Here is a 25,431-nt window from a genome sequence, read left to right as displayed (position 1 = left end):
AGGGGGTAATTTTACCCCCAAGAATGGGTGGGTTGGGGACAGGTGGGCAGTAAAAATAGTTGCTTTTTGGAGTGGGACCGCACCCCGGCTCCAATGCTCCCACTTCCGGGTTTAACCCAGGCACGTTTGTTGTGCACGCAACAGACATCTGGAAGTCCCGTCCCCACTTAACACCGACCGGCCAATAGCTAAAGGGCCAATTCAGGTCATTTAAACACTTGAGGTATTTAACTTTTTGTGGATTCTGCAACAGAATCGGATTGAACTTCTCCTGAACGTGTCTCTCGTGCCTTCTGAAACACCCCATAGAAACAGAGGCGAGTTACAGTGAAGCTCATTTGACCCTTTAAACCTGTGATTGTCACATCTCAATAAAAGGGGAGGTGTTGTCGTTGGGCACTCAGTTCCCTCAGACAAACCTTTGTCCGGGAGTTCCTTGTGTTTAGACTGAGATTTCTTTGTTGAGACTGAGAATTCTTGTGTTCACACAAATTTACCTGCATTTTGGACCCCCTCAAACTGACACTATCAGTCTGGGGGGGGCAATGGATTTATTCCACACCTCAGGAGGAGGCACCTCACCATCCACGGCAGGCACGGAGTGCAGTTCTGGGATCTACAGGTGCACAAGACGGAGGTGCATCACAAGGACCTGCAGAAGAGCAGAGAGGGGACCAATGGAGGGGCCGAGATCACAGGAGGGAATACAGACAGAGGGTGATCTTCCTGGACCTCTCTGAGGAGCAGAGCCCACGCAGGCTCAGATTGAGTCACCAGGTGATCGCAGACGTCTGCAGGCTCCTTCAGGAAGAGCTGCTCCTGGCTGGGCCTGGTGGCCACGCATTCCCTGTCGTGGTTAAAGTCAACACTGCCCTCAATTTCATAACCTCCAGATCCTTCCAGGGCTCCACCGGTGACATCACCAGGATCTCTCAGTCGTCTGTCCATAAGTGTATACGACAGGTCACGGATCTTGTTTGCCAGGGCATCGACTACGTCAACTTCCCCATCGAAGACATCAGCCAGACTGAGAGGGCAGTGAGTTTCCACTCTCTGACTGGCTTCCCATGGGTACAGGGTGCAATTGATTGCACACACGTAGCAATCCAAGGACCTGCACATGGACAACGGCAGTTCATCAATGGAAAGAGATATCAGTCCATCAATGCACAGCTGGTGTGTGACCACCAGAGGAGGTTTCTGCAGGAGTGTGCTGGATTCCCTGGTAGCTGCCATGATTCCTTCATTTTGTGTGAGTCTAACATCCTGGCCCTCTTCCACACACAAGACAGACTTAAGGGCTGGCTCCTTGGAGACAAGGGCTACCCCCTGGAGACATGGCTCATGACACCTGTGAGAAACCCCACCAGTGAGGCACAGCAGCAGTACAACGACAGTCACATCACCACCAGGTCTGTCATTGAACAAGCCAGAGGAATATTGAAGATGTGGTTCAGGTGCCTGGATCGACCTGGGGAAGCCCTTCAGTACTCGCCAGTGAGGGTGTGGTGTGCTGCGTCCTGCTCAATATAGCACAGCAGAGAGGGTTACAGGTGGAGGAGGTCGAATGCACTCATCTGCTGGCAACATTGAAGAAGAAGAAGATGAGGAGCAGGAAGAGGAAAATGAAGATGGGGAAACCCATGGCCAGAGCAGTGCTGCACATTACTGCCCGTGATGTCTCATCTCCAACAGATTCTCATCACGAGATCTGCAAATTGAAGACTTGAAATACTCGGGCCGCCTGGAACAATCACCACCATCGCCCTCCCCCACCCGCCTCCGTTTGAACTAAACACTCCTTCACCTACGTGTACACTCACTGTACACGCACCCAGTGGGTGGCCTCATGTCTTGGCGCTCATGATGAAACACATGAAAGTGGGAATTCACAAAAGGGACTCAATAATGGGCAAGACGTGGCAGTGGTGAGAATGATTACATTTAATGTGCCATAACAAAATAAATATAGAAATGAACAACATGACGTCTCGTCACCCACCCTTGTACGTACCCTCGGTGAACTATATTTGCTCAGCCTGTGAATTCAGCACAAGTAATGGCAGGTTTCTCAGATCACTGCCCTGACTGCTGAGATGTTCTCGGCCGACCACCTCTGGGTTTTGGAGCCCGTGAGGGCCCCGTCAAAGACTGCTCCACCTCACCTGTGGAGGGGCAGACTCGGCCATCGGGGGAGGAGGCAGCATGTCGGGTACTGTTTAAGGTGGCAAACATGTTGGCCTCCAGAGTGCGCACAGCCGTGATCATGGCCTGAATGGACTCATTTGGGAGCCATGCTTGAAGCTCATTGGAGGCGGCCACTCTCTCCATGGCAGACATTCTCGCAATTACCTGTGACACCAATCCACTAGCGATGGAGCTGGACTCCTCCATCCTCTCCACTATTGTGGAGAGTGTACGTGGCACATTTTCCAGAACTTCACAAAAGGTGCAGCTGTACCTCAATCATTCTTATTCTCAACGATGGTCCCTCAGGGTTCAACATCTGTGTCCAGCTGAGCAGAGCTTGGAGAGGAGCAAGCCCCCCGATGCGGACTCTCCACAGCTGCCCCTTCCACCAGTGTCTGCTCGTGATCACTTGTGAGTTGTGAATCACCAGGTGACAACCCAACTAACCGTGTAACTGGACCCACCGAAGTGCTGGTCCATGGCTGGATGTCATGTGACGGTGCACCCTCAGAAGGAAGGAGCTCCTCTGAGGAATTGATGTCATCCATCTCCGCACATACATCTTCTAAGCGTGAAGGCCCTGGAAGACAACAGAAAGTGATATGAATTAGTCACTGGCAAAGTAACAGTCTTTCCAATGGCCATACTCAGGTTTCTCATAGTTCAGTAATTGATAAAATCAATTCATCATGTGTGTGAAAGATGTTTAATTCTGTCACCAGGCACCTGTGGGTTCCCTGTCTCTCTATCTCCGATGGACAGGGATACCGATGTCCTACTTATCTCCATGGCCTCCTCCTCTGCATCTGTTATCTGGACTATTAGAGAAGGTCCATCTCCAGTTCTAATCCTCTCTCTTGTGATTTGCGCTCTCTTCTCCTACAAGGGACGAAAGAACAGACCTGTGAGTGACTGACGGTCCCGTATTCACCCGATGGATGCAGTGCATTGGGTGAGACTGACAATGAAACGATGCATCAGAGGGTGACTATCAGACAGATGCATCACATTGCACCAGGATTGGGGAGAGTGGCAGCGGGGGATGGATAAATGGGGAGGTGAGGAAGTGCAAAGAAAGTGAAGGACGGGAGCTGCTGAAAGTGAAGTGGGTGTGAGGAGTGATGTGGTGGAGTAGGCGTGTCAGCACAGAGTGAGGGGGGAGGAGTGATGTGGTGGAGTAGGCGTGTCAGCACAGAGTGAGGGGGGAGGAGTGATGTGGTGGAGTAGGCGTGTCAGCACAGAGTGAGGGGGGAGGAGTGATGTGGTGGAGTAGGCGTGTCAGCACAGAGTGAGGGGGAGGAGTGATGTGGTGGAGTAGGCGTGTCAGCACAGAGTGAGGGGGAGGGGGGTCTTGCACAACACCGGATGTGAGCGAATCAGTAACTGTACTCACCTTTCCTGACCTGGTTAGATCATTGAACCGCTTCCTGCACTGAACCCAAGACCTGGGCACCGTGCTCCTGCTGCTGACCTGTTCGGTCACCTCCAGCCAGGCCTTCTTGGTGACAGAACCAGGTTTGTACTCCGATCACTTGGCGAGATGACCTCCCTCCTGGTTCTCACTGCACCCAGCAACACTCCCAGTGGAGAAACCTAGACCTGAGTGCTGCCTTCACTCTCATTGAATCCACAGATTCACTTTCTCCTTTCTCCTCCAAAATCCATCTCTGCATTGGCCCATTAAACAGTGGACTTCAGGTCGTATCATGTGGGTGTACAGTACGCCCGCCCGGAGCCCGGAGACCCGAAACCCAGGAGTAAAATTAATTGCCTTCAATTCAGTGGCGATCACAGATTCCGACCTGCTGACTTCACTTCCGGGTTTCCCACCCGATTATCCACCCACACGCTGAGTTCCCGGCTCCAGGTAAAAATCATGTCCTTGGAATCAGCCTTTTGATTCTCGTCTGCAACATTTTCCAAGGCCTGACTGTCTCCTTTGTACCTCAGTGACTAAATCACACCAGAGAATCAGCATAACCTGGACTCTACTGATTTACCAATATAGTTACTGTTCTAGTTGTGAGAAGCTGCACTCTTAAGAACTAAGTGCAGGAGTAAGCCATTCGTCCCCTCGAGCCTGCTCCACCATTCAATCAGATCATGGCTGATCTTCAACCTCAACTCCACTTTCCCGCCCGATCCCCATATCCCTTGATTCCCCGAGAGTCCAAAAATCTATTGATCTCAGCCTTGAATATATTCAACGACTGAGCATCCACAGCCCTCTGGGGTAGAGAATTCCAAAGATTCACAACCCTCTGAGTGAAGAAATTCCTCCTCATCTCAGTCTTAAATGTCCAACCCCTTTTCCTGAGACTATACTCCCTAGTTCTAGACTCTCCAACCAGGGGATATAACCTCTCAGCATCTACCCTGTCGAGCCCCCTCAGAATTTTATATGTTTCAATGAGATCACCTCTCATTCTCCTAAACTCCAGAGAGTATCGGCCCATTCTACTCCGCTCTTAGGGAATCATTCTGGTTTTAGTCATTTCAATCCCTGTTTAACTGATGGAACGGGGGATGTACAAGAATAAATAGTAGGGTAAGTACTTACCATTCATAAAACTGACCTCAAAAGTTACCTCTCTTCGTGCCAGGCTGTAATATTTCTACAACTCTCTGCCTTACTGTTTTATTTGTCTTTGTTGTAATATTTCTGAACTGCCACTTACATCATGGTTTCAGCTTCCTCGATGAACTCCTCTGTTGACATTGAACCTTCCTTTATCATCTTAATGGCCACATCGTATTTCTGTTTCCATTTTCCCAGCTGAACCACTCCGAACTGCCCATTTCCCAGCTCCTTTAACAGGGTGATTTCTTTACGATCGAGCTCCCATTCCCCTAAAATCAAAATATAGAATCATTGGATGATACAGCACAGAAGGAGGCACTTCCAACATATTGTGGATCAAATAGGATAAACGAACAATATGGACTGAGTGGTAAACTAGAAAACAACTGACTTCAGTCAATTCTGCGAATATTGGAACAAGCTTAGTAATAATCAAGAAAGAATGGGCTTTGGAATAATTGATTCTCATGGCATCAGGTTTCAGTGCTGCTACTGTGCAACGGTGTTTCAGGTCATCAAGATTTGTGTTTACCTTATCAGAAATATCTCAAAGCCCTGCACTTCCAGTGAATTACTTTGAAGATTAGTTAATGTTGTGATATAGTAAATGCAGCAGCAGGTTTTTGGTCCTGGTGATGATTGAGGGAGCAGTGATGACCAGGACACGGCTCAACTCCTGACCTGTTTTTCAAATAGGCTCATAAGATCCTTAACACCACATGAAACAGAGGAATAAGCAGACAGAACCTTACATTAACGTCTCATCTGAAGGAGGGCACATCCAGAAGCGCAGCACTCCATCAGTACTGCCCCTCCAACAGTGCAGCACTCCTTCAGTACTGCCCCTCCGACAGTGCAGTGCTCCCTCAGTACTGCCCCTCCGACAGTGCAGTGCTCCCTCAGTACTGCCCCTCCGACAGTGCAGTGCTCCCTCAGTACTGCCCCTCCAACAGTGCAGCACTCCTTCAGTACTGCCCCTCCGACAGTGCAGTGCTCCCTCAGTACTGCCCCTCCGACAGTGCAGTGCTCCCTCAGTACTGCCCCTCCAACAGTGCAGCACTCCCTCAGTACTGACCCTCCGACAGTGCAGCACTCCATCAGTACTGCCCCTCCGACAGTGCAGCACTCCCTCAGTACTGACCCCCCGACAGTGCAGCACTCCCTCAGTACTGACCCTCCGACAGTGCAGCACTCCCTCAGTACTGACCCCCCGACAGTGCAGCACTCCCTCAGTACTGACCCTCCGACAGTGCAGCACTCCCTCAGTACTGCCCCTCCGACAGTGCAGTGCTCCCTCAGTACTGCCCCTCCAACAGTGCAGCACTCCCTCAGTACTGACCCTCCGACAGTGCAGCACTCCCTCAGTACTGACCCTCCGACAGTGCAGCACTCCCTCAGTACTGACCCTCTGACAGTGCAGCACTCCCTCAGTACTGACCCTCCGACAGTGCAGCACTCCATCAGTACTGCCCCTCCGACAGTGCAGCACTCCCTCAGTACTGACCCTCCGACAGTGCAGCACTCCCTCAGTACTGACCCTCCGACAGTGCAGCACTCCCTCAGTACTGACCCTCCGACAGTGCAGCACTCCCTCAGTACTGACCCCCCGACAGTGCAGCACTCCCTCAGTACTGACCCTCCGACAGTGCAGCACTCCCTCAGTACTGACCCTCCGACAGTGCAGCACTCCCTCAGTACTGACCCCCCGACAATGCAGCACTCCATCAGTACTGCCCCTCCGACAGTGCAGCACTCCATCAGTACTGCCCCTCCGACAGTGCAGCACTCCCTCAGTACTGACCCCCCGACAGTGCAGCACTCCCTCAGTACTGACCCTCCGACAGTGCAGCACTCCCTCAGTACTGACCCCCCGACAATGCAGCACTCCATCAGTACTGCCCCTCCGACAGTGCAGCACTCCTTCAGTACTGACCCTCCGACAGTGCAGCACTCCATCAGTACTGCCCCTCCAACAGTGCAGCACTCCTTCAGTACTGCTCCTCCAACAGTGCAGCACTCCCTCAGTACTGCCCCTCCGACAGTGCAGCACTCCCTCAGTACTGCCCCTCCGACAGTGCAGCGCTCCCTCAGTACTGCCCCTCCGACAGTGCAGTGCTCCTTCAGTACTGACCCTCCGACAGTGCAGCGCTCCCTCAGTACTGCCCCTCCGACAGTGCAGTGCTCCCTCAGTACTGACCCTCCGACAGTGCAGCACTCCCTCAGTACTGAACCTCTGATGGTGCAGTGCTCCCTCAGTACTGCCCCTCCGACAGTGCAGCACTCCCTCAGTACTGACCCTCTGATGGTGCAGTGCTCCCTCAGTACTGACCCTCCAAAAGTGCAGCACTCCCTCAGTACTGCCCCTCCGACAGTGCAGTGCTCCCTCAGTACTGACCCTCCAAAAGTGCAGCACTCCTTCAGTACTGACCCTCCGACAGTGCAGCGCTCCCTCAGTACTGACCCTCCGACAGTGCAGCACTCCCTCAGTACTGACCCACCGACAGTGCAGCGCTCCCTCAGTACTGACCCCCCGACAGTGCAGCACTCCCTCAGTACTGACCCTCCGACAGTGCAGCACTCCCTCAGCACTGCCCCTCTGACAGTGCAGCGCTCCCTCAGTACTGACCCTCCGACAGTGCAGCACTCCCTCAGTACTGACCCACCGACAGTGCAGCGCACCCTCAGTACTGACCCTCCGACAGTGCAGCACTCCCTCAGTACTGACCCACCGACAGTGCAGCGCACCCTCAGTACTGACCCTCCGACGGTGCAGCACTCCCTCAGTACTGCCCCTCCGACAGTGCAGCGCACCCTCAGTACTGACCCCGTGTGAGTTCTCTGTCCGTGTTCACTGTGTATGTTCGCTGTGTGGGTTTACTGTGCGTGTTCACTGTGTGTGTTCACTGTGTGAGTTCACTGTTTGTGTGTTCACTATATGTGTACACTGTCCGTGTTAACTGTGTGTGTCTACCGTGTGGGTTCATTGTGTGTGTTCACTGTTGGTGTTCACTGTGTGTGATCACTCTCTGTGTTCACTTTCCTTGTTCACTGCGTGTGTTCACTGTCCGTGTTCATTTTGTGTGTTCACTGTGTGAGTTCACTGTGTGAATTCACTGTGTGTGTTCACTGTGTGTGTTCACTGTGTGAGTTCACTGTGTGTGTTCACTGTGTGTGTTCACTGTGTGAGTTCACTGTGTGTGTTCACTGTGTGTGTTCACTGTGTGAATTCACTGTGTGTGTTCACTGTGTGTGTTCACTGTGTGTGTTCACTGTGTGAGTTCACTGTGTGTGTTCACTGTCCGTGTTCATGTTCATGTTCACTCTGTGTGTTCACTGTTTGAGTTCACTGTGTGTGTTCACTGTGTGTGTTCACTGTGTGGGTTCACTGTGTGGGTTCACTGTGTGAGTTCACTGTGTGTATGTTCACTGTGTGTGTGTTCACTGTGTGTGTTCACTTTATGTGTTCACTGTGCGTGTTCACTTTTTGTGTTCACTGTGCGTGTTCACTGTCCGTGTTCACTGTGTGTGTATTCACTGTGTGTGTGTTCACTGTCCATGTTCACTTTCCATGTTCACTGTGTCGGTTCACTGTATGTTCACTGTGTGTGTGTTCACTCTGCGTGTTCACTGTGTGTGTTCACTTTTTATGTTCACAGTGCGTGTTCACTGTGTCTGTTCGCTCTGTGTGTTCACTCTGCGTGTTCACTGTGTGTGTTCACTTTTTATGTTCACTGTGCATGTTCACTGTGTGAATTCACTGTGTGGGTATACTGTCCGTGTTCATTGTGTGTGTTCACTGTGTGTGTGTGTTCACTGTGTGCGTGTTCACTGTGTGTGTTCATTTTTTATGTTCACTGTGCGTGTTCATTGTGTGAGTTCAGTGTGTGGGTTTACTGTCCGTGATCACTGTGTGTGTTCATTGTCCGTGTTTGCTGTGTGGGTTCACTGTGTGAGTTCACTGCGTGTGTTCACTGTGTGTGTTCACTGTGTGTGTTCACTGTGTGTGTTCACCGTGTGAGTTCACCGTGTGTTCACTGTGTGTGTTCACTGTGTGTATTCACTGTCCGTGTTCATGTTCATGTTCACTCTGTGTATTCACTGTCCGTGTCGATATTCATGTTCACTCTGTGTGTTCACTGTGTGAGTTCACTGTGTGTGTTCACTGTGTGAGTTCACTGTGTGTGTTCACTGTGTGTGTTCACTGTCCGTGTTCATGTTCATGTTCACTCTGTGTGTTCACTGTGTGTGTTCACTGTGTGTGTTCACTGTGTGAATTCATTGTGTGTGTTCACTGTGTGAGTTCACTATGTGGGTTCACTGTGTGTGTTCACTGTGTGAGTTCACTGTGTGAGTTCACTGTGTGTGTTCACTGTGTGAGTTCACTGTGTGTGTTCACTGTGTGTGTTCACTGTGTGAGTTCAATGTGTGTGTTCACTGTGTGTGTTCACTGTGTGTGTTCACTGTGTGAGTTCAATGTGTGTGTTCACTGTATGTGTTCACTGTGTGTGTTCATGTTCGTGTTCACTGTGTGAGTTCACTGTGTGTGTTCACTGTGTGTGTTCATGTTCGTGTTCACTGTGTGAGTTCACTGTGTGTGTTCACTGTGTGAGTTCACTGTGTGAGTTCACTGTTTGTGTTCACTGTGTGAGTTCACTGTGTGTGTTCATGTTCGTGTTCACTGTGTGAGTTCACTGTGTGTGTTCACTGAGTGTGTTCACTGTGTGAGTTCACTGTGTGTGTTCACTGTGTGAGTTCACTGTGTGAGTTCACTGTGTGTGTTCACTGTGTGTGTTCACTGTGTGTGTTCACTGTGTGTTCACTGTTTGTGTTCACTGTGTGTGTTCACTGTGTGAGTTCACTGTTTGTGTTCACTGTGTGTGTTCACTGTGTGTGTTCACTGTGTGTGTTCATGTTCGTGTTCACTGTGTGAGTTCACTGTGTGAGTCAACTGTGTGTGTGTGTTCACTGTGTGTGTTCACTGTGTGAGTTCACTGTGTGAGTTCACTGTGTGTGTTCATGTTCGTGTTCACTGTGTGTGTTCACTGTGTGTGTTCACTGTGTGAGTTCACTGTGTGTGTTCACTGTCCGTGTTCATGTTCATGTTCACTCTGTGTGTTCACTGTTTGAGTTCACTGTGTGTGTTCACTGTGTGTGTTCACTGTGTGGGTTCACTGTGTGGGTTCACTGTGTGAGTTCACTGTGTGTATGTTCACTGTGTGTGTGTTCACTGTGTGTGTTCACTTTATGTGTTCACTGTGCGTGTTCACTTTTTGTGTTCACTGTGCGTGTTCACTGTCCGTGTTCACTGTGTGTGTATTCACTGTGTGTGTGTTCACTGTCCATGTTCACTTTCCATGTTCACTGTGTCGGTTCACTGTATGTTCACTGTGTGTGTGTTCACTCTGCGTGTTCACTGTGTGTGTTCACTTTTTATGTTCACAGTGCGTGTTCACTGTGTCTGTTCGCTCTGTGTGTTCACTCTGCGTGTTCACTGTGTGTGTTCACTTTTTATGTTCACTGTGTATGTTCACTGTGTGAATTCACTGTGTGGGTATACTGTCCGTGTTCATTGTGTGTGTTCACTGTGTGTGTGTGTTCACTGTGTGCGTGTTCACTGTGTGTGTTCATTTTTTATGTTCACTGTGCGTGTTCATTGTGTGAGTTCAGTGTGTGGGTTTACTGTCCGTGATCACTGTGTGTGTTCATTGTCCGTGTTTGCTGTGTGGGTTCACTGTGTGAGTTCACTGCGTGTGTTCACTGTGTGTGTTCACTGTGTGTGTTCACTGTGTGTGTTCACCGTGTGAGTTCACCGTGTGTTCACTGTGTGTGTTCACTGTGTGTATTCACTGTCCGTGTTCATGTTCATGTTCACTCTGTGTATTCACTGTCCGTGTCGATATTCATGTTCACTCTGTGTGTTCACTGTGTGAGTTCACTGTGTGTGTTCACTGTGTGTGGTCACTGTGTGTGTTCACTATGTGAGTTCACTGTGTGAGTTCACTGGGTGGGTTCACTGTGTGTGTTCACTGTGTGAGTTCACTGTGTGTGTTCACTGTGTGTGTTCACTGTCCGTGTTCATGTTCATGTTCACTCTGTGTGTTCACTGTGTGTGTTCACTGTGTGTGTTCACTGTGTGAATTCATTGTGTGTGTTCACTGTGTGAGTTCACTATGTGGGTTCACTGTGTGTGTTCACTGTGTGAGTTCACTGTGTGTGTTCACTGTGTGTGTTCACTGTGTGTGTTCACTGTGTGAGTTCAATGTGTGTGTTCACTGTGTGTGTTCACTGTGTGTGTTCACTGTGTGAGTTCAATGTGTGTGTTCACTGTGTGAGTTCACTATGTGGGTTCACTGTGTGAGTTCACTGTGTGAGTTCACTGTGTGAGTTCACTGTGTGTGTTCACTGTGTGTGTTCACTGTGTGTGTTCACTGTGTGAGTTCAATGTGTGTGTTCACTGTGTGTGTTCATGTTCGTGTTCACTGTGTGAGTTCACTGTGTGAGTCAACTGTGTGTGTGTGTTCACTGTGTGTGTTCACTGTGTGAGTTCACTGTGTGAGTTCACTGTGTGTGTTCATGTTCGTGTTCACTGTGTGTGTTCACTGTGTGTGTTCACTGTGTGAGTTCACTGTGTGTGTTCACTGTCCGTGTTCATGTTCATGTTCACTCTGTGTGTTCACTGTTTGAGTTCACTGTGTGTGTTCACTGTGTGTGTTCACTGTGTGGGTTCACTGTGTGGGTTCACTGTGTGAGTTCACTGTGTGTATGTTCACTGTGTGTGTGTTCACTGTGTGTGTTCACTTTATGTGTTCACTGTGCGTGTTCACTTTTTGTGTTCACTGTGCGTGTTCACTGTCCGTGTTCACTGTGTGTGTATTCACTGTGTGTGTGTTCACTGTCCATGTTCACTTTCCATGTTCACTGTGTCGGTTCACTGTATGTTCACTGTGTGTGTGTTCACTCTGCGTGTTCACTGTGTGTGTTCACTTTTTATGTTCACAGTGCGTGTTCACTGTGTCTGTTCGCTCTGTGTGTTCACTCTGCGTGTTCACTGTGTGTGTTCACTTTTTATGTTCACTGTGCATGTTCACTGTGTGAATTCACTGTGTGGGTATACTGTCCGTGTTCATTGTGTGTGTTCACTGTGTGTGTGTGTTCACTGTGTGCGTGTTCACTGTGTGTGTTCATTTTTTATGTTCACTGTGCGTGTTCATTGTGTGAGTTCAGTGTGTGGGTTTACTGTCCGTGATCACTGTGTGTGTTCATTGTCCGTGTTTGCTGTGTGGGTTCACTGTGTGAGTTCACTGCGTGTGTTCACTGTGTGTGTTCACTGTGTGTGTTCACTGTGTGTGTTCACCGTGTGAGTTCACCGTGTGTTCACTGTGTGTGTTCACTGTGTGTATTCACTGTCCGTGTTCATGTTCATGTTCACTCTGTGTATTCACTGTCCGTGTCGATATTCATGTTCACTCTGTGTGTTCACTGTGTGAGTTCACTGTGTGTGTTCACTGTGTGTGTTCACTGTGTGTGTTCACTATGTGAGTTCACTGTGTGAGTTCACTGGGTGGGTTCACTGTGTGTGTTCACTGTGTGAGTTCACTGTGTGTGTTCACTGTGTGTGTTCACTGTCCGTGTTCATGTTCATGTTCACTCTGTGTGTTCACTGTGTGTGTTCACTGTGTGTGTTCACTGTGTGAATTCATTGTGTGTGTTCACTGTGTGAGTTCACTATGTGGGTTCACTGTGTGTGTTCACTGTGTGAGTTCACTGTGTGAGTTCACTGTGTGAGTTCACTGTGTGTGTTCACTGTGTGAGTTCACTGTGTGTGTTCACTGTGTGTGTTCACTGTGTGTGTTCACTGTGTGAGTTCAATGTGTGTGTTCACTGTGTGTGTTCACTGTGTGAGTTCAATGTGTGTGTTCACTGTATGTGTTCACTGTGTGTGTTCATGTTCGTGTTCACTGTGTGAGTTCACTGTGTGTGTTCACTGTGTGTGTTCATGTTAGTGTTCACTGTGTGAGTTCACTGTGTGTGTTCACTGTGTGAGTTCACTGTGTGAGTTCACTGTTTGTGTTCACTGTGTGAGTTCACTGTGTGTGTTCATGTTCGTGTTCACTGTGTGAGTTCACTGTGTGTGTTCACTGAGTGTGTTCACTGTGTGAGTTCACTGTGTGTGTTCACTGTGTGAGTTCACTGTGTGAGTTCACTGTGTGAGTTCACTGTGTGTGTTCACTGTGTGAGTTCACTGTGTGTGTTCACTGTGTGTGTTCACTGTGTGAGTTCACTGTGTGTGTTCACTGTGTGTTCACTGTTTGTGTTCACTGTGTGTGTTCACTGTGTGAGTTCACTGTTTGTGTTCACTGTGTGTGTTCACTGTGTGTGTTCACTGTGTGTGTTCATGTTCGTGTTCACTGTGTGAGTTCACTGTGTGAGTCAACTGTGTGTGTGTGTTCACTGTGTGTGTTCACTGTGTGAGTTCACTGTGTGAGTTCACTGTGTGTGTTCATGTTCGTGTTCACTGTGTGAGTTCACTGTGTGAGTTCACTGTGTGTGTTCACTGTGTGAGTTCACTGTGTGTGTTCACTGTGTGTGTTCATGTTCGTTTTCACTGTGTGAGTTCACTGTGTGAGTTCACTGTGTGTGTTCACTGTGTGAGTTCACTTTGTGTGTTCACTGTTTGTGTTCACTGTGTGAGTTCACTGTGTGTGTTCATGTTCGTGTTCACTGTGTGAGTTCACTGTGTGAGTTCACTGTGTGTGTTCACTGTGTGAGTTCACTTTGTGTGTTCACTGTTTGTGTTCACTGTGTGTGTTCACTGTGTGTGTTCACTGTGTGTGTTCACTGTGTGAGTTCACTTTGTGTGTTCACTGTTTGTGTTCACTGTGTGTGTTCACTGTGTGAGTTCACTGTTTGTGTTCACTGTGTGAGTTCACTGTGTGTGTTCATGTTCGTGTTCACTGTGTGAGTTCACTGTGTGTGTTCACTGTGTGTGTTCACTGTGTGTGTTCATGTTCGTGTTCACTGTGTGAGTTCACTGTGTGTGTTCACTGTGTGTGTGTGTTCACTGTGTGCGTGTTCACTGTGTGTGTTCATTTTTTATGTTCACTGTGCGTGTTCATTGTGTGAGTTCAGTGTGTGGGTTTACTGTCCGTGATCACTGTGTGTGTTCATTGTCCGTGTTTGCTGTGTGGGTTCACTGTGTGAGTTCACTGCGTGTGTTCACTGTGTGTGTTCACTGTGTGTGTTCACTGTGTGTGTTCACCGTGTGAGTTCACCGTGTGTTCACTGTGTGTGTTCACTGTGTGTATTCACTGTCCGTGTTCATGTTCATGTTCACTCTGTGTATTCACTGTCCGTGTCGATATTCATGTTCACTCTGTGTGTTCACTGTGTGAGTTCACTGTGTGTGTTCACTGTGTGTGTTCACTGTGTGTGTTCACTATGTGAGTTCACTGTGTGAGTTCACTGGGTGGGTTCACTGTGTGTGTTCACTGTGTGAGTTCACTGTGTGTGTTCACTGTGTGTGTTCACTGTCCGTGTTCATGTTCATGTTCACTCTGTGTGTTCACTGTGTGTGTTCACTGTGTGTGTTCACTGTGTGAATTCATTGTGTGTGTTCACTGTGTGAGTTCACTATGTGGGTTCACTGTGTGTGTTCACTGTGTGAGTTCACTGTGTGAGTTCACTGTGTGTGTTCACTGTGTGTGTTCACTGTGTGTGTTCACTGTGTGAGTTCAATGTGTGTGTTCACTGTGTGTGTTCACTGTGTGTGTTCACTGTGTGAGTTCAATGTGTGTGTTCACTGTATGTGTTCACTGTGTGTGTTCATGTTCGTGTTCACTGTGTGAGTTCACTGTGTGTGTTCACTGTGTGTGTTCATGTTCGTGTTCACTGTGTGAGTTCACTGTGTGTGTTCACTGTGTGAGTTCACTGTGTGAGTTCACTGTTTGTGTTCACTGTGTGAGTTCACTGTGTGTGTTCATGTTCGTGTTCACTGTGTGAGTTCACTGTGTGTGTTCACTGAGTGTGTTCACTGTGTGAGTTCACTGTGTGTGTTCACTGTGTGAGTTCACTGTGTGAGTTCACTGTGTGAGTTCACTGTGTGTGTTCACTGTGTGAGTTCACTGTGTGTGTTCACTGTGTGTGTTCACTGTGTGAGTTCACTGTGTGTGTTCACTGTGTGTTCACTGTTTGTGTTCACTGTGTGTGTTCACTGTGTGAGTTCACTGTTTGTGTTCACTGTGTGTGTTCACTGTGTGTGTTCACTGTGTGTGTTCATGTTCGTGTTCACTGTGTGAGTTCACTGTGTGAGTCAACTGTGTGTGTGTGTTCACTGTGTGTGTTCACTGTGTGAGTTCACTGTGTGAGTTCACTGTGTGTGTTCATGTTCGTGTTCACTGTGTGAGTTCACTGTGTGAGTTCACTGTGTGTGTTCACTGTGTGAGTTCACTGTGTGTGTTCACTGTGTGTGTTCATGTTCGTGTTCACTGTGTGAGTTCACTGTGTGAGTTCACTGTGTGTGTTCACTGTGTGAGTTCACTTTGTGTGTTCACTGTTTGTGTTCACTGTGTGAGTTCACTGTGTGTGTTCATGTTCGTGTTCACTGTGTGAGTTCACTGTGTGAGTTCACTGTGTGTGTTCACTGTGTGAGTTCACTTTGTGTGTTCACTGTTTGTGTTCACTGTGTGTGTTCACTGTGTGTGTTCACTGTGTGTGTTCACTGTGTGAGTTCACTTTGTGTGTTCACTGTTTGTGTTCACTGTGTGTGTTCACTGTGTGAGTTCACTGTTTGTGTTCACTGTGTGAGTTCACTGTGTGTGTTCATGTTCGTGTTCACTGTGTGAGTTCACTGTGTGTGTTCACTGTGTGTGTTCACTGTGTGTGTTCATGTTCGTGTTCACTGTGTGAGTTCACTGTGTGTGTTCACTGTGTGTGTTCACTGTGTGTGTTCATGTTCGTGTTCACTGTGTGAGTTCACTGTGTGTGTTCACTGTGTGTGTTCACTGTGTGAGTTCACTGTGTGAGTTCACTGTGTGTGTTCACTGTGTGTGTTCATGTTCGTGTTCACTGTGTGAGTTCACTGTGTGTGTTCACTGTGTGAGTTCACTGTGTGAGTTCACTGTGTGTGTTCACTGTGTGTTCACTGTGTGAGTTCACTGTGTGAGTTCACTGTGTGAGTTCACTGTTTGTGTGTTCACTATATGTGTACACTGTCCGTGTTAACTGTGTGTGTCTACCGTGTGGATTCATTGTGTGTGTTCACTGTTGGTGTTCACTGTGTGTGATCACTCTCTGTGTTCACTTTCCTTGTTCACTACATGTGTTCACTGTCCGTGTTCACTTTGTGTGTTCACTGTGTGAGTTCACTGTGTGTGTTCACTGTGTGTGTTCACTGTGTGTGTTCACTGTGTATGTTCACTGTCCGTGTTCATGTTCATGTTCACTCTGTGTGTTCGCTGTTTGAGTTCACTGTGTGTGTTCACTGTGTGTGTTCACTGTGTGGGTTCACTGTGTGTGTTCACTGTGCGTGTTCACTGTGTGAGTTCACTGTGTGTGTTCACTGTCCGTGTTCATGTTCATGTTCGCTGTGTGGGTTCACTCTGTGTGTTCACTGTGTGTGTTCATGTTCGTGTTCACTGTGTGAGTTCACTGTGTGTGTTCACTGTGTGAGTTCACTGTGTGAGTTCACTGTGTGTGTTCATGTTCGTGTTCACTGTGTGAGTTCACTGTGTGTGTTCACTGTGTGAGTTCACTGTGTGTGTTCACTGTGTGTGTTCACTGTCCGTGTTCATGTTCGTGTTCACTATGTGGGTTCACTGTGTGTGTTCACTGTGTGAGTTCACTGTGTGAATTCACTGTGCATGTTCACTGTGTGAAGTCACTGTGTGTGTTCACTGTTTGTGTTCACTGTGTGAGTTCACTGTGTGTGTTCACTGTGTGAATTCACTGTGTGAGTTCACTGTTTGTGTTCACTGTTGGTGTTCACTGTGTGTGATCACTCTCTGTGTTCACTTTCCTTGTTCACTGCGTGTGTTCACTGTCCGTATTCACTTTGTGTGTTCACTGTGTGAGTTCACTGTGTGAGTTCACTGTGTGTGTTCACTGTTTGAATTCACTGTGTGTGTTCACTGTGTGTGTTCACTGTGTGAGTTCACTGTGTGTGTTCACTGTCCGTGTTCATGTTCATGTTCACTCTGTGTGTTCACTGTTTGAGTTCACTGTGTGTGTTCACTGTGTGTGTTCACTGTGTGGGTTCACTGTGTGTGTTCACTGTGCGTGTTCACTGTGTGAGTTCACTGTGTGTGTTCACTGTCCGTGTTCATGTTCATGTTCGCTGTGTGGGTTCACTCTGTGTGTTCACTGTGTGTGTTCATGTTCGTGTTCACTGTGTGAGTTCACTGTGTGTGTTCACTGTGTGAGTTCACTGTGTGAGTTCACTGTGTGTGTTCATGTTCGTGTTCACTGTGTGAGTTCACTGTGTGTGTTCACTGTGTGAGTTCACTGTGTGTGTTCACTGTGTGTGTTCACTGTCCGTGTTCATGTTCGTGTTCACTGTGTGGGTTCACTGTGTGTGTTCACTGTGTGTGTTCACTGTGTGTGTTCACTGCGTGAATTTACTGTGTGTGTTCACTGTCCGTGTTCATGTTCGTGTTCACTATGTGGGTTCACTGTGTGTGTTCACTGTGTGAATTCACTGTGTGGGTTCACTGTGTGTGTTCACTGTGTGTGTTCACTGTGTGAATTCACTGTGCATGTTCACTGTGTGAAGTCACTGTGTGTGTTCACTGTTTGTGTTCACTGTGTGAGTTCACTGTGTGTGTTCACTGTGTGAATTCACTGTGTGAGTTCACTGTGTGAGTTCACTGTGTGTGTTCATGTTCGTGTTCACTGTGTGAGTTCACTGTGTGTGTTCACTGTGTGTGTTCACTGTTTGTGTTCACTGTGTGGGTTCACTGTGTGAGTTCACTGTGTGTGTTCACTGTGTGTGTTCACTGTGTGGGTTCACTGTGTGAGTTCACTGTGTGTGTTCACTGTGTGAGTTCACTGTGTGTGTTCACTGTGTGTGTTCACTGTGTGTGTTCACTGTTTGTGTTCACTGTGTGAGTTCACTGTGTGAGTTCACTGTGTGTGTTCACTGTGTGTGTTCACTGTGTGAGTTCACTGTTTGTGTTCACTGTGTGTGTTCACTGTGTGAGTTCACTGTTTGTGTTCACTGTGTGAGTTCACTGTGTGTGTTCACTGTGTGTGTTCACTGTTTGTGTTCACTGTGTGAGTTCACTGTGTGTGTTCATGTTCGTGTTCACTGTGTGAGTTCACTGTGTGTGTTCACTGTGTGTGTTCACTGTGTGAGTTCACTGTGTGTGTTCACTGTGTGTGATCACTGTGTGAGTTCACTGTGTGAGTTCACTGTTTGTGTGTTCACTATATTTGTACACTGTCCGTGTTAACTGTGTGTGTCTACCGTGTGGGTTCATTGTGTGTGTTCACTGTTGGTGTTCACTGTGTGTGAACACTCTCTGTGTTCACTTTCCTTGTTCACTGCGTGTGTTCACTGTCCGTGTTCACTTTGTGTGTTCACTGTGTGAGTTCACTGTGTGAGTTCACTGTGTGTGTTCACTGTGTGAATTCACTGTGTGTGTTCACTGTGTGTGTTCACTGTGTGAGTTCACTGTGTGTGTTCACTGTCCGTGTTCATGTTCATGTTCACTCTGTGTGTTCACTGTTTGAGTTCACTGTGTGTGTTCACTGTCCGTGTTCATGTTCATGTTCACTCTGTGTGTTCACTGTTTGAGTTCACTGTGTGTGTTCACTGTGTGTGTTCACTGTGTGGGTTCACTGTTTGTGTTCACTGTGTGTGTTCACTGTGTGAGTTCTCTGTGTGTGTTCACTGTCCGTGTTCATGTTCATGTTCGCTGTGTGAGTTCACTGTGTGTGTTCACTGTTTGTGTTCACTGTGCGAGTTCACTGTTTGGGTTCACTGTGTGAGTTCACTGTGTGAGTTCACTGTGTGTGTTCACTGTGTGAGTTCACTGTGTGAGTTCACTGTGTGTGTTCACTGTGTGAGTTCACTGTGTATGTTCACTGTTTGAGTTCACTGTGTGTGTTCACTGTGTGCGTTCACTGTTTGTGTTCACTGTGTGTGTTCACTGTGTGAGTTCACTGTTTGTGTTCACTGTGTGAGTTCACTGTTTGTGTTCACTGTGTGAGTTCACTGTGTGTGTTCACTGTGTGAATTCACTGTGTGTGTTCACTGTTTGTGTGTTCACTATATGTGTACACTGTCCGTGTTAACTGTGTGTGTCTACCGTGTGGGTTCATTGTGTGTGTTCACTGTTGGTGTTCACTGTGTGTGATCACTCTCTGTGTTCACTTTCCTTGTTCACTGCGTGTGTTCACTGTCCGTGTTCACTTTGTGTGTTCACTGTGTGAGTTCACTGTGTGAGTTCACTGTGTGTGTTCACTGTGTGAATTCACTGTGTGTGTTCACTGTGTGTGTTCACTGTGTGTGTTCACTGTGTGAGTTCACTGTGTGTGTTCACTGTCCGTGTTCATGTTCATGTTCGCTGTGTGGGTTCACTCTGTGTGTTCACTGTGCGTGTTCATGTTCGTGTTCACTGTGTGAGTTCACTGTGTGTGTTCACTGTGTGAGTTCACTGTGTGTGTTCACTGTGTGTGTTCACTGTCCGTGTTCATGTTCATGTTCGCTGTGTGGGTGCACTCTGTGTGTTCACTGTGTGTGTTCATGTTCGTGTTCACTATGTGAGTTCACTGTGTGTGTTCACTTTGTGAGTTCACTGTGTGAGTTCACTGTGTGTGTTCACTGTGTGGGTTCACTGTGTGAATTCACTGTGTGAGTTCACTGTGTGTGTTCACTGTGTGAGTTCACTGTGTGAGTTCACTGTGTGAGTTCACTGTGTGTGTTCACTGTCCATGTTCATGTTCGTGTTATCTATGTGGGTTCACTGTGTGTGTTCACTGTGTGAGTTCACTGTGTGAGTTCATGTTCGTGTTCACTGTGTGGGTTCACTGTGTGAATTCACTGTGTGAGTTCACTGTGTGTGTTCACTGTGTGAGTTCACTGTGTGAGTTCACTGTGTGTGTTCACTGTCCATGTACATGTTCGTGTTAACTATGTGGGTTCACTGTGTGTGTGTTCACTGTGTGAATTCACTGTGTGGGTTCACTGTTTGTGTTCACTGTGTGAGTTCACTGTGTGTGTTCACTGTGTGAGTTCACTGTGTGAGTTCACTGTGTGAGTTCACTGTGTGTGTTCACTGTGTGAGTTCACTGTTTGTGTTCACTGTGTGAGTTCACTGTGTGTGTTCACTGTGTGTGTTCACTGTGTGAGTTCACTGTTTGTGTTCACTGTGTGAGTTCACTGTGTGTGTTCACTGTGTGAGTTCACTGTGTGTGTTCACTGTGTGAGTTCACTGTGTGTGTTCACTGTTTGAGTTCACTGTGTGAATTTACTGTGTGTGTTCACTGTCCATGTTCATGTTCGTGTTAACTATGTGGGTTCACTGTGTGTGTGTTCACTGTGTGTGTTCATTGTGTGAGTTCACTGTTTGTGTTCACTGTGTGAGTTCACTGTGTGTGTTCTCTGTGTGTGTTCACTGTGTGTGTTCATTGTGTGAGTTCACTGTTTGTGTTCACTGTGTGAGTTCACTGTGTGTGTTCACTGTGTGAGTTCACTGTGTGAGTTCACTGTGTGAGTTCACTGTGTGTGTTCCCTGTGTGAGTTCACTGTTTGTGTTCACTGTGTGAGTTCACTGTGTGTGTTCACTGTGTGAGTTCACTGTGTGTGTTCACTGTGTGAGTTCACTGTTTGTGTTCACTATGTGTGTTCACTGTGTGAGTTCACTGTGTGAGTTCACTGTGTGTGTTCACTGTGTGAGTTCACTGTGTGTGTTCACTGTGTGAGTTCACTGTGTGTGTTCACTGTTTGTGTTCACTGTGTGAGTTCACTGTCCGTGTTCACTGTGTGAGTTCACTGTGTGAGTTCACTGTGTGAGTTCACTGTGTGAGTTCACTGTGTGAGTTCACTGTTTGTGTTCACTGTGTGAGTTCACTGTCCGTGTTCACTGTGTGTGTTCACTGTCCGTGTTCATGTTCGTGTTCACTATGTGTGTTCACTGTGTGTGTTCACTGTGTGAGTTCACTGTGTGAGTTCACTGTCCGTGTTCACTGTCCGTGTTCATGTTCGTGTTCACTATGTGTGTTCACTGTGTGAGTTCACTGTGTGTGTTCACTGTCCGTATTCATGTTCGTGTTCACTGTTTGTGTTCACTGTGTGAGTTCACTGTGTGTGTTCACTGTGTGAGTTCACTGTTTGTGTTCACTGTGTGAGTTCACTGTGTGAGTTCACTGTGTGTGTTCACTGTGTGAGTTCACAGTGTGTGTTCACTGTTTGTGTTCACTGTGTGAGTTCACTGTTTGTGTTCACTGTGTGTGTTCACTGTGTGTGTTCACTGTGTGAGTTCACTGTGTGAGTTCACTGTTTGTGTTCACTGTCTGTGTTCACTGTGTGTGTTCACTGTGTGAGTTCACTGTGTGTGTTCACTGTGTGAGTTCGCTGTGTGTGTTCACTGTGTGTGTTCACTGTGTGAGTTCACTGTGTGAGTTCGCTGTGTGTGTTCACTGTGTGAGTTCACTGTGTGTGTTCACTGTATGAGTTCACTGTGTGTGTTCACTGTGTGAGTTCACTGTGTGTGTTCACTGTGTGAGTTCACTGTGTGTGTTCACTGTGTGAGTTCACTGTGTGTGTTCACTGTGTGAGTTCACTGTGTGAGTTCACTGTGTGTGTTCACTGTGTGTGTTCACTGTGTGAATTCACTGTGTGTGTTCACTGTTTGTGTTCACTGTGTGAGTTCACTGTGTGTGTTCACTGTGTGAATTCACTGTGTGTGTTCACTGTTTCTGTTCACTGTGTGAGTTCACTGTGTGTGTTCACTGTGTGAGTTCACTGTGTGTGTTCACTGTGTGAATTCACTGTGTGTGTTCACTGTGTGTGTTCACTGTTTGTGTTCACTGTGTGAGTTCACTGTGTGTGTTCACTGTGTGAGTTCACTGTGTGTGTTCACTGTGTGTGTTCACTGTTTGTGTTCACTATGTGGGTTCACTGTGTGTGTTCACTGTGTGAGTTCACTGTGTGAGTTCACTGTGTGTGTTCCCTGTGTGAGTTCACTGTGTGAGTTCACTGTGTGAGTTCACTGTGTGAGTTCACTGTGTGAGTTCACTGTTTGTGTTCACTATGTGGGTTCACTGTGTGTGTTCACTGTGTGAGTTCACTGTTTGTGTTCACTGTGTGAGTTCACTGTGTGTGTTCACTGTGTGAGTTCACTGTGTGAGTTCACTGTGTGTGTTCACTGTTTGTGTTCATTGTGTGAGTTCACTGTGTGAGTTCACTGTCCGTGTTCACTGTGTGTGTTCACTGTCCGTGTTCACTGTCCGTGTTCATGTTCGTGTTCACTGTTTGTGTTCACTGTGTGAGTTCACTGTGTGTGTTCACTGTGTGAGTTCACTGTGTGAGTTCACGTGTGTGTTCACTGTGTGAGTTCACTGTGTGTGTTCACTGTTTGTGTTCACTGTGTGAGTTCGCTGTTTGTGTTCACTGTGTGTGTTCACTGTGTGAGTTCACTGTGTGAGTTCACTGTTTGTGTTCACTGTGTGAGTTCACTGTGTGTGTTCACTGTGTGTGTTCACTGTGTGAGTTCACTGTGTGCGTTCATTGTGTGAGTTCACTGTGTGTGTTCACTGTGTGAGTTCACTGTGTGAGTTCACTGTGTGTGTTCACTGTGTGAGTTCACTGTGTGTGTTCACTGTGTGAGTTCACTGTGTGTGTTCACTGTGTGAGTTCACTGTGTGTGTTCACTGTGTGAGTTCACTGTGTGAGTTCACTGTGTGAGTTCACTGAGTGTGTTCACTGTGTGAGTTCACTGTGTGTGTTCACTCTGTGTGTTCACTGTGTGAGTTCACTGTGTGAGTTCACTGTGTGAGTTCACTGTGTGTGTTCACTGTGTGAATTCACTGTGTGTGTTCACTGTTTGTGTTCACTGTGTGAGTTCACTGTGTGTGTTCACTGTGTGAATTCACTGTGTGTGTTCACTCTTTGTGTTCACTGTGTGAGTTCACTGTGTGAGTTCACTGTGTGTGTTCACTGTGTGTGTTCACTGTGTGAGGTCACTGTGTGTGTTCACTGTGTGAGTTCACTGTGTGTGTTCACTGTGTGAATTCACTGTGTGTGTTCACTGTGTGAGTTCACTGTTTGTGTTCACTGTGTGTGTTCACTGTGTGAGTTCACTATGTGTGTTCACTGTGTGTGTTCACTGTGTGTGTTCACTGTCCGTGTTCATGTTCGTGTTCACTATGTGTGTTCACTGTGTGAGTTCACTGTGTGAGTTCACTGTGTGAGTTCACTGTCCGTGTTCACTGTCCGTGTTCATGTTCGTGTTCACTGTGTGTGTTCACTGTGTGAGTTCACTGTGTGTGTTCACTGTCCGTGTTCATGTTCGTGTTCACTGTTTGTGTTCACTGTGTGAGTTCACTGTGTGTGTTCACTGTGTGAGTTCACTGTTTGTGTTCACTGTGTGAGTTCACTGTGTGAGTTCACTGTGTGTGTTCACTGTGTGAGTTCACAGTGTGTGTTCACTGTTTGTGTTCACTGTGTGAGTTCACTGTTTGTGTTCACTGTGTGTGTTCACTGTGTGTGTTCACTGTGTGAGTTCACTGTGTGTGTTCACTGTGTGTGTTCCCTGTGTGAGTTCACTGTGTGAGTTCACTGTTTGTGTTCACTGTGTGTGTTCACTGTGTGTGTTCACTGTGTGAGTTCACTGTGTGTGTTCACTGTGTGAGTTCGCTGTGTGTGTTCACTGTGTGTGTTCACTGTGTGAGTTCACTGTGTGAGTTCGCTGTGTGTGTTCACTGTGTGAGTTCACTGTGTGTGTTCACTGTATGAGTTCACTGTGTGTGTTCACTGTGTGAGTTCACTGTGTGTGTTCACTGTGTGAGATCACTGTGTGTGTTCACTTGTGAGTTCACTGTGTGTGTTCACTGTGTGAGTTCACTGTGTGAGTTCACTGTGTGTGTTCACTGTGTGTGTCCACTGTGTGAATTCACTGTGTGTGTTCACTGTTTGTGTTCACTGTGTGAGTTCACTGTGTGTGTTCACTGTGTGAATTCACTGTGTGTGTTCACTGTTTCTGTTCACTGTGTGAGTTCACTGTGTGTGTTCACTGTGTGAGTTCACTGTGTGTGTTCACTGTGTGAATTCACTGTGTGTGTTCACTGTGTGTGTTCACTGTGTGTGTTCACTGTGTGTGTTCACTGTTTGTGTTCACTGTGTGAGTTCACTGTGTGTGTTCACTGTGTGAGTTCACTCTCTGTGTTCACTGTGTGGGTTCACTCTGCGTGTTCACTGTGTGAGTTCACTGTGTGAGTTCACTGTGTGTGTTCACTGTGTGAGTTCACTGTGTGTGTTCACTGTGTGAATTCACTGTGTGTGTTCACTGTGTGAGTTCACTGTTTGTGTTCACTGTGTGTGTTCACTGTGTGAGTTCACTATGTGTGTTCACTGTGTGTGTTCACTGTGTGTGTTCACTGTGTGTGTTCACTGTGTAAGTTCACTGTGTGAGTTCACTGTGTGTGTTCACTGTCCGTGTTCATGTTCATGTTCACTCTGTGTGTTCACTCTGTGTGTTCACTGTGTGGGTTCACTCTGCGTGTTCACTGTGTGAGTTCACTGTGTGAGTTCACTGTTTGTGTTCACTGTGTGAGTTCACTGTGTGTGTTCACTGTGTGAGTTCACTGTGTGAGTTCACTGTCCGTGTTCACTGTGTGTGTTCACTGTCCGTGTTCACTGTCCGTGTTCATGTTCGTGTTCACTGTTTGTGTTCACTGTGTGAGTTCACTGTGTGTGTTCACTGTGTGAGTTCACTGTGTGAGTTCACGTGTGTGTTCACTGTGTGAGTTCACTGTGTGTGTTCACTGTTTGTGTTCACTGTGTGAGTTCGCTGTTTGTGTTCACTGTGTGTGTTCACTGTGTGAGTTCACTGTGTGAGTTCACTGTTTGTGTTCACTGTGTGTGTTCACTGTGTGAGTTCACTGTGTGTGTTCACTGTGTGAGTTCACTGTGTGCGTTCACTGTGTGAGTTCACTGTGTGCGTTCACTGTGTGAGTTCACTGTGTGCGTTCACTGTGTGAGTTCACTGTGTGTGTTCACTGTGTGAGTTCACTGTGTGTGTTCACTGTGTGAGTTCACTGTGTGTGTTCACTGTGTGAGTTCACTGTGTGAGTTCACTGTGTGAGTTCACTGAGTGTGTTCACTGTGTGAGTTCACTGTGTGTGTTCACTCTGTGTGTTCACTGTGTGAGTTCACTGTGTGAGTTCACTGTGTGAGTTCACTGTGTGTGTTCACTGTGTGAATTCACTGTGTGTGTTCACTGTTTGTGTTCACTGTGTGAGTTCACTGTGTGTGTTCACTGTGTGAATTCACTGTGTGTGTTCACTCTTTGTGTTCACTGTGTGAGTTCACTGTGTGAGTTCACTGTGTGTGTTCACTGTGTGTGTTCACTGTGTGAGGTCACTGTGTGTGTTCACTGTGTGAGTTCACTGTGTGTGTTCACTGTGTGAATTCACTGTGTGTGTTCACTGTGTGAGTTCACTGT

The 25,431-nt window shown here is 47.5% G+C and overlaps 1 protein-coding gene across 1 annotated transcript in view; it reads right to left on the bottom strand.

Annotated features, from left to right (window-relative positions):
• Positions 1–25,431, bottom strand: part of LOC137327530 (tyrosine-protein kinase BTK-like) — a 384,163-nt gene that overhangs the window by 34,510 nt on the left and 324,222 nt on the right. Inside the window, exon 8 of the mRNA XM_067993431.1 lies at positions 4,869–5,040. Within this exon, the coding sequence (XP_067849532.1) occupies positions 4,869–5,040 (172 nt within the window). The remainder of the gene's footprint in view (positions 1–4,868; positions 5,041–25,431) is intronic.

This window comes from Heptranchias perlo, chromosome 11 (assembly GCF_035084215.1).
Source record: "Heptranchias perlo isolate sHepPer1 chromosome 11, sHepPer1.hap1, whole genome shotgun sequence".
NCBI classification, from domain to species: Eukaryota; Metazoa; Chordata; class Chondrichthyes; order Hexanchiformes; family Hexanchidae; genus Heptranchias; species Heptranchias perlo.
Note: the sequence above shows the minus strand (reverse complement) of the source record. Positions and strands in the feature narration are given on the sequence as shown.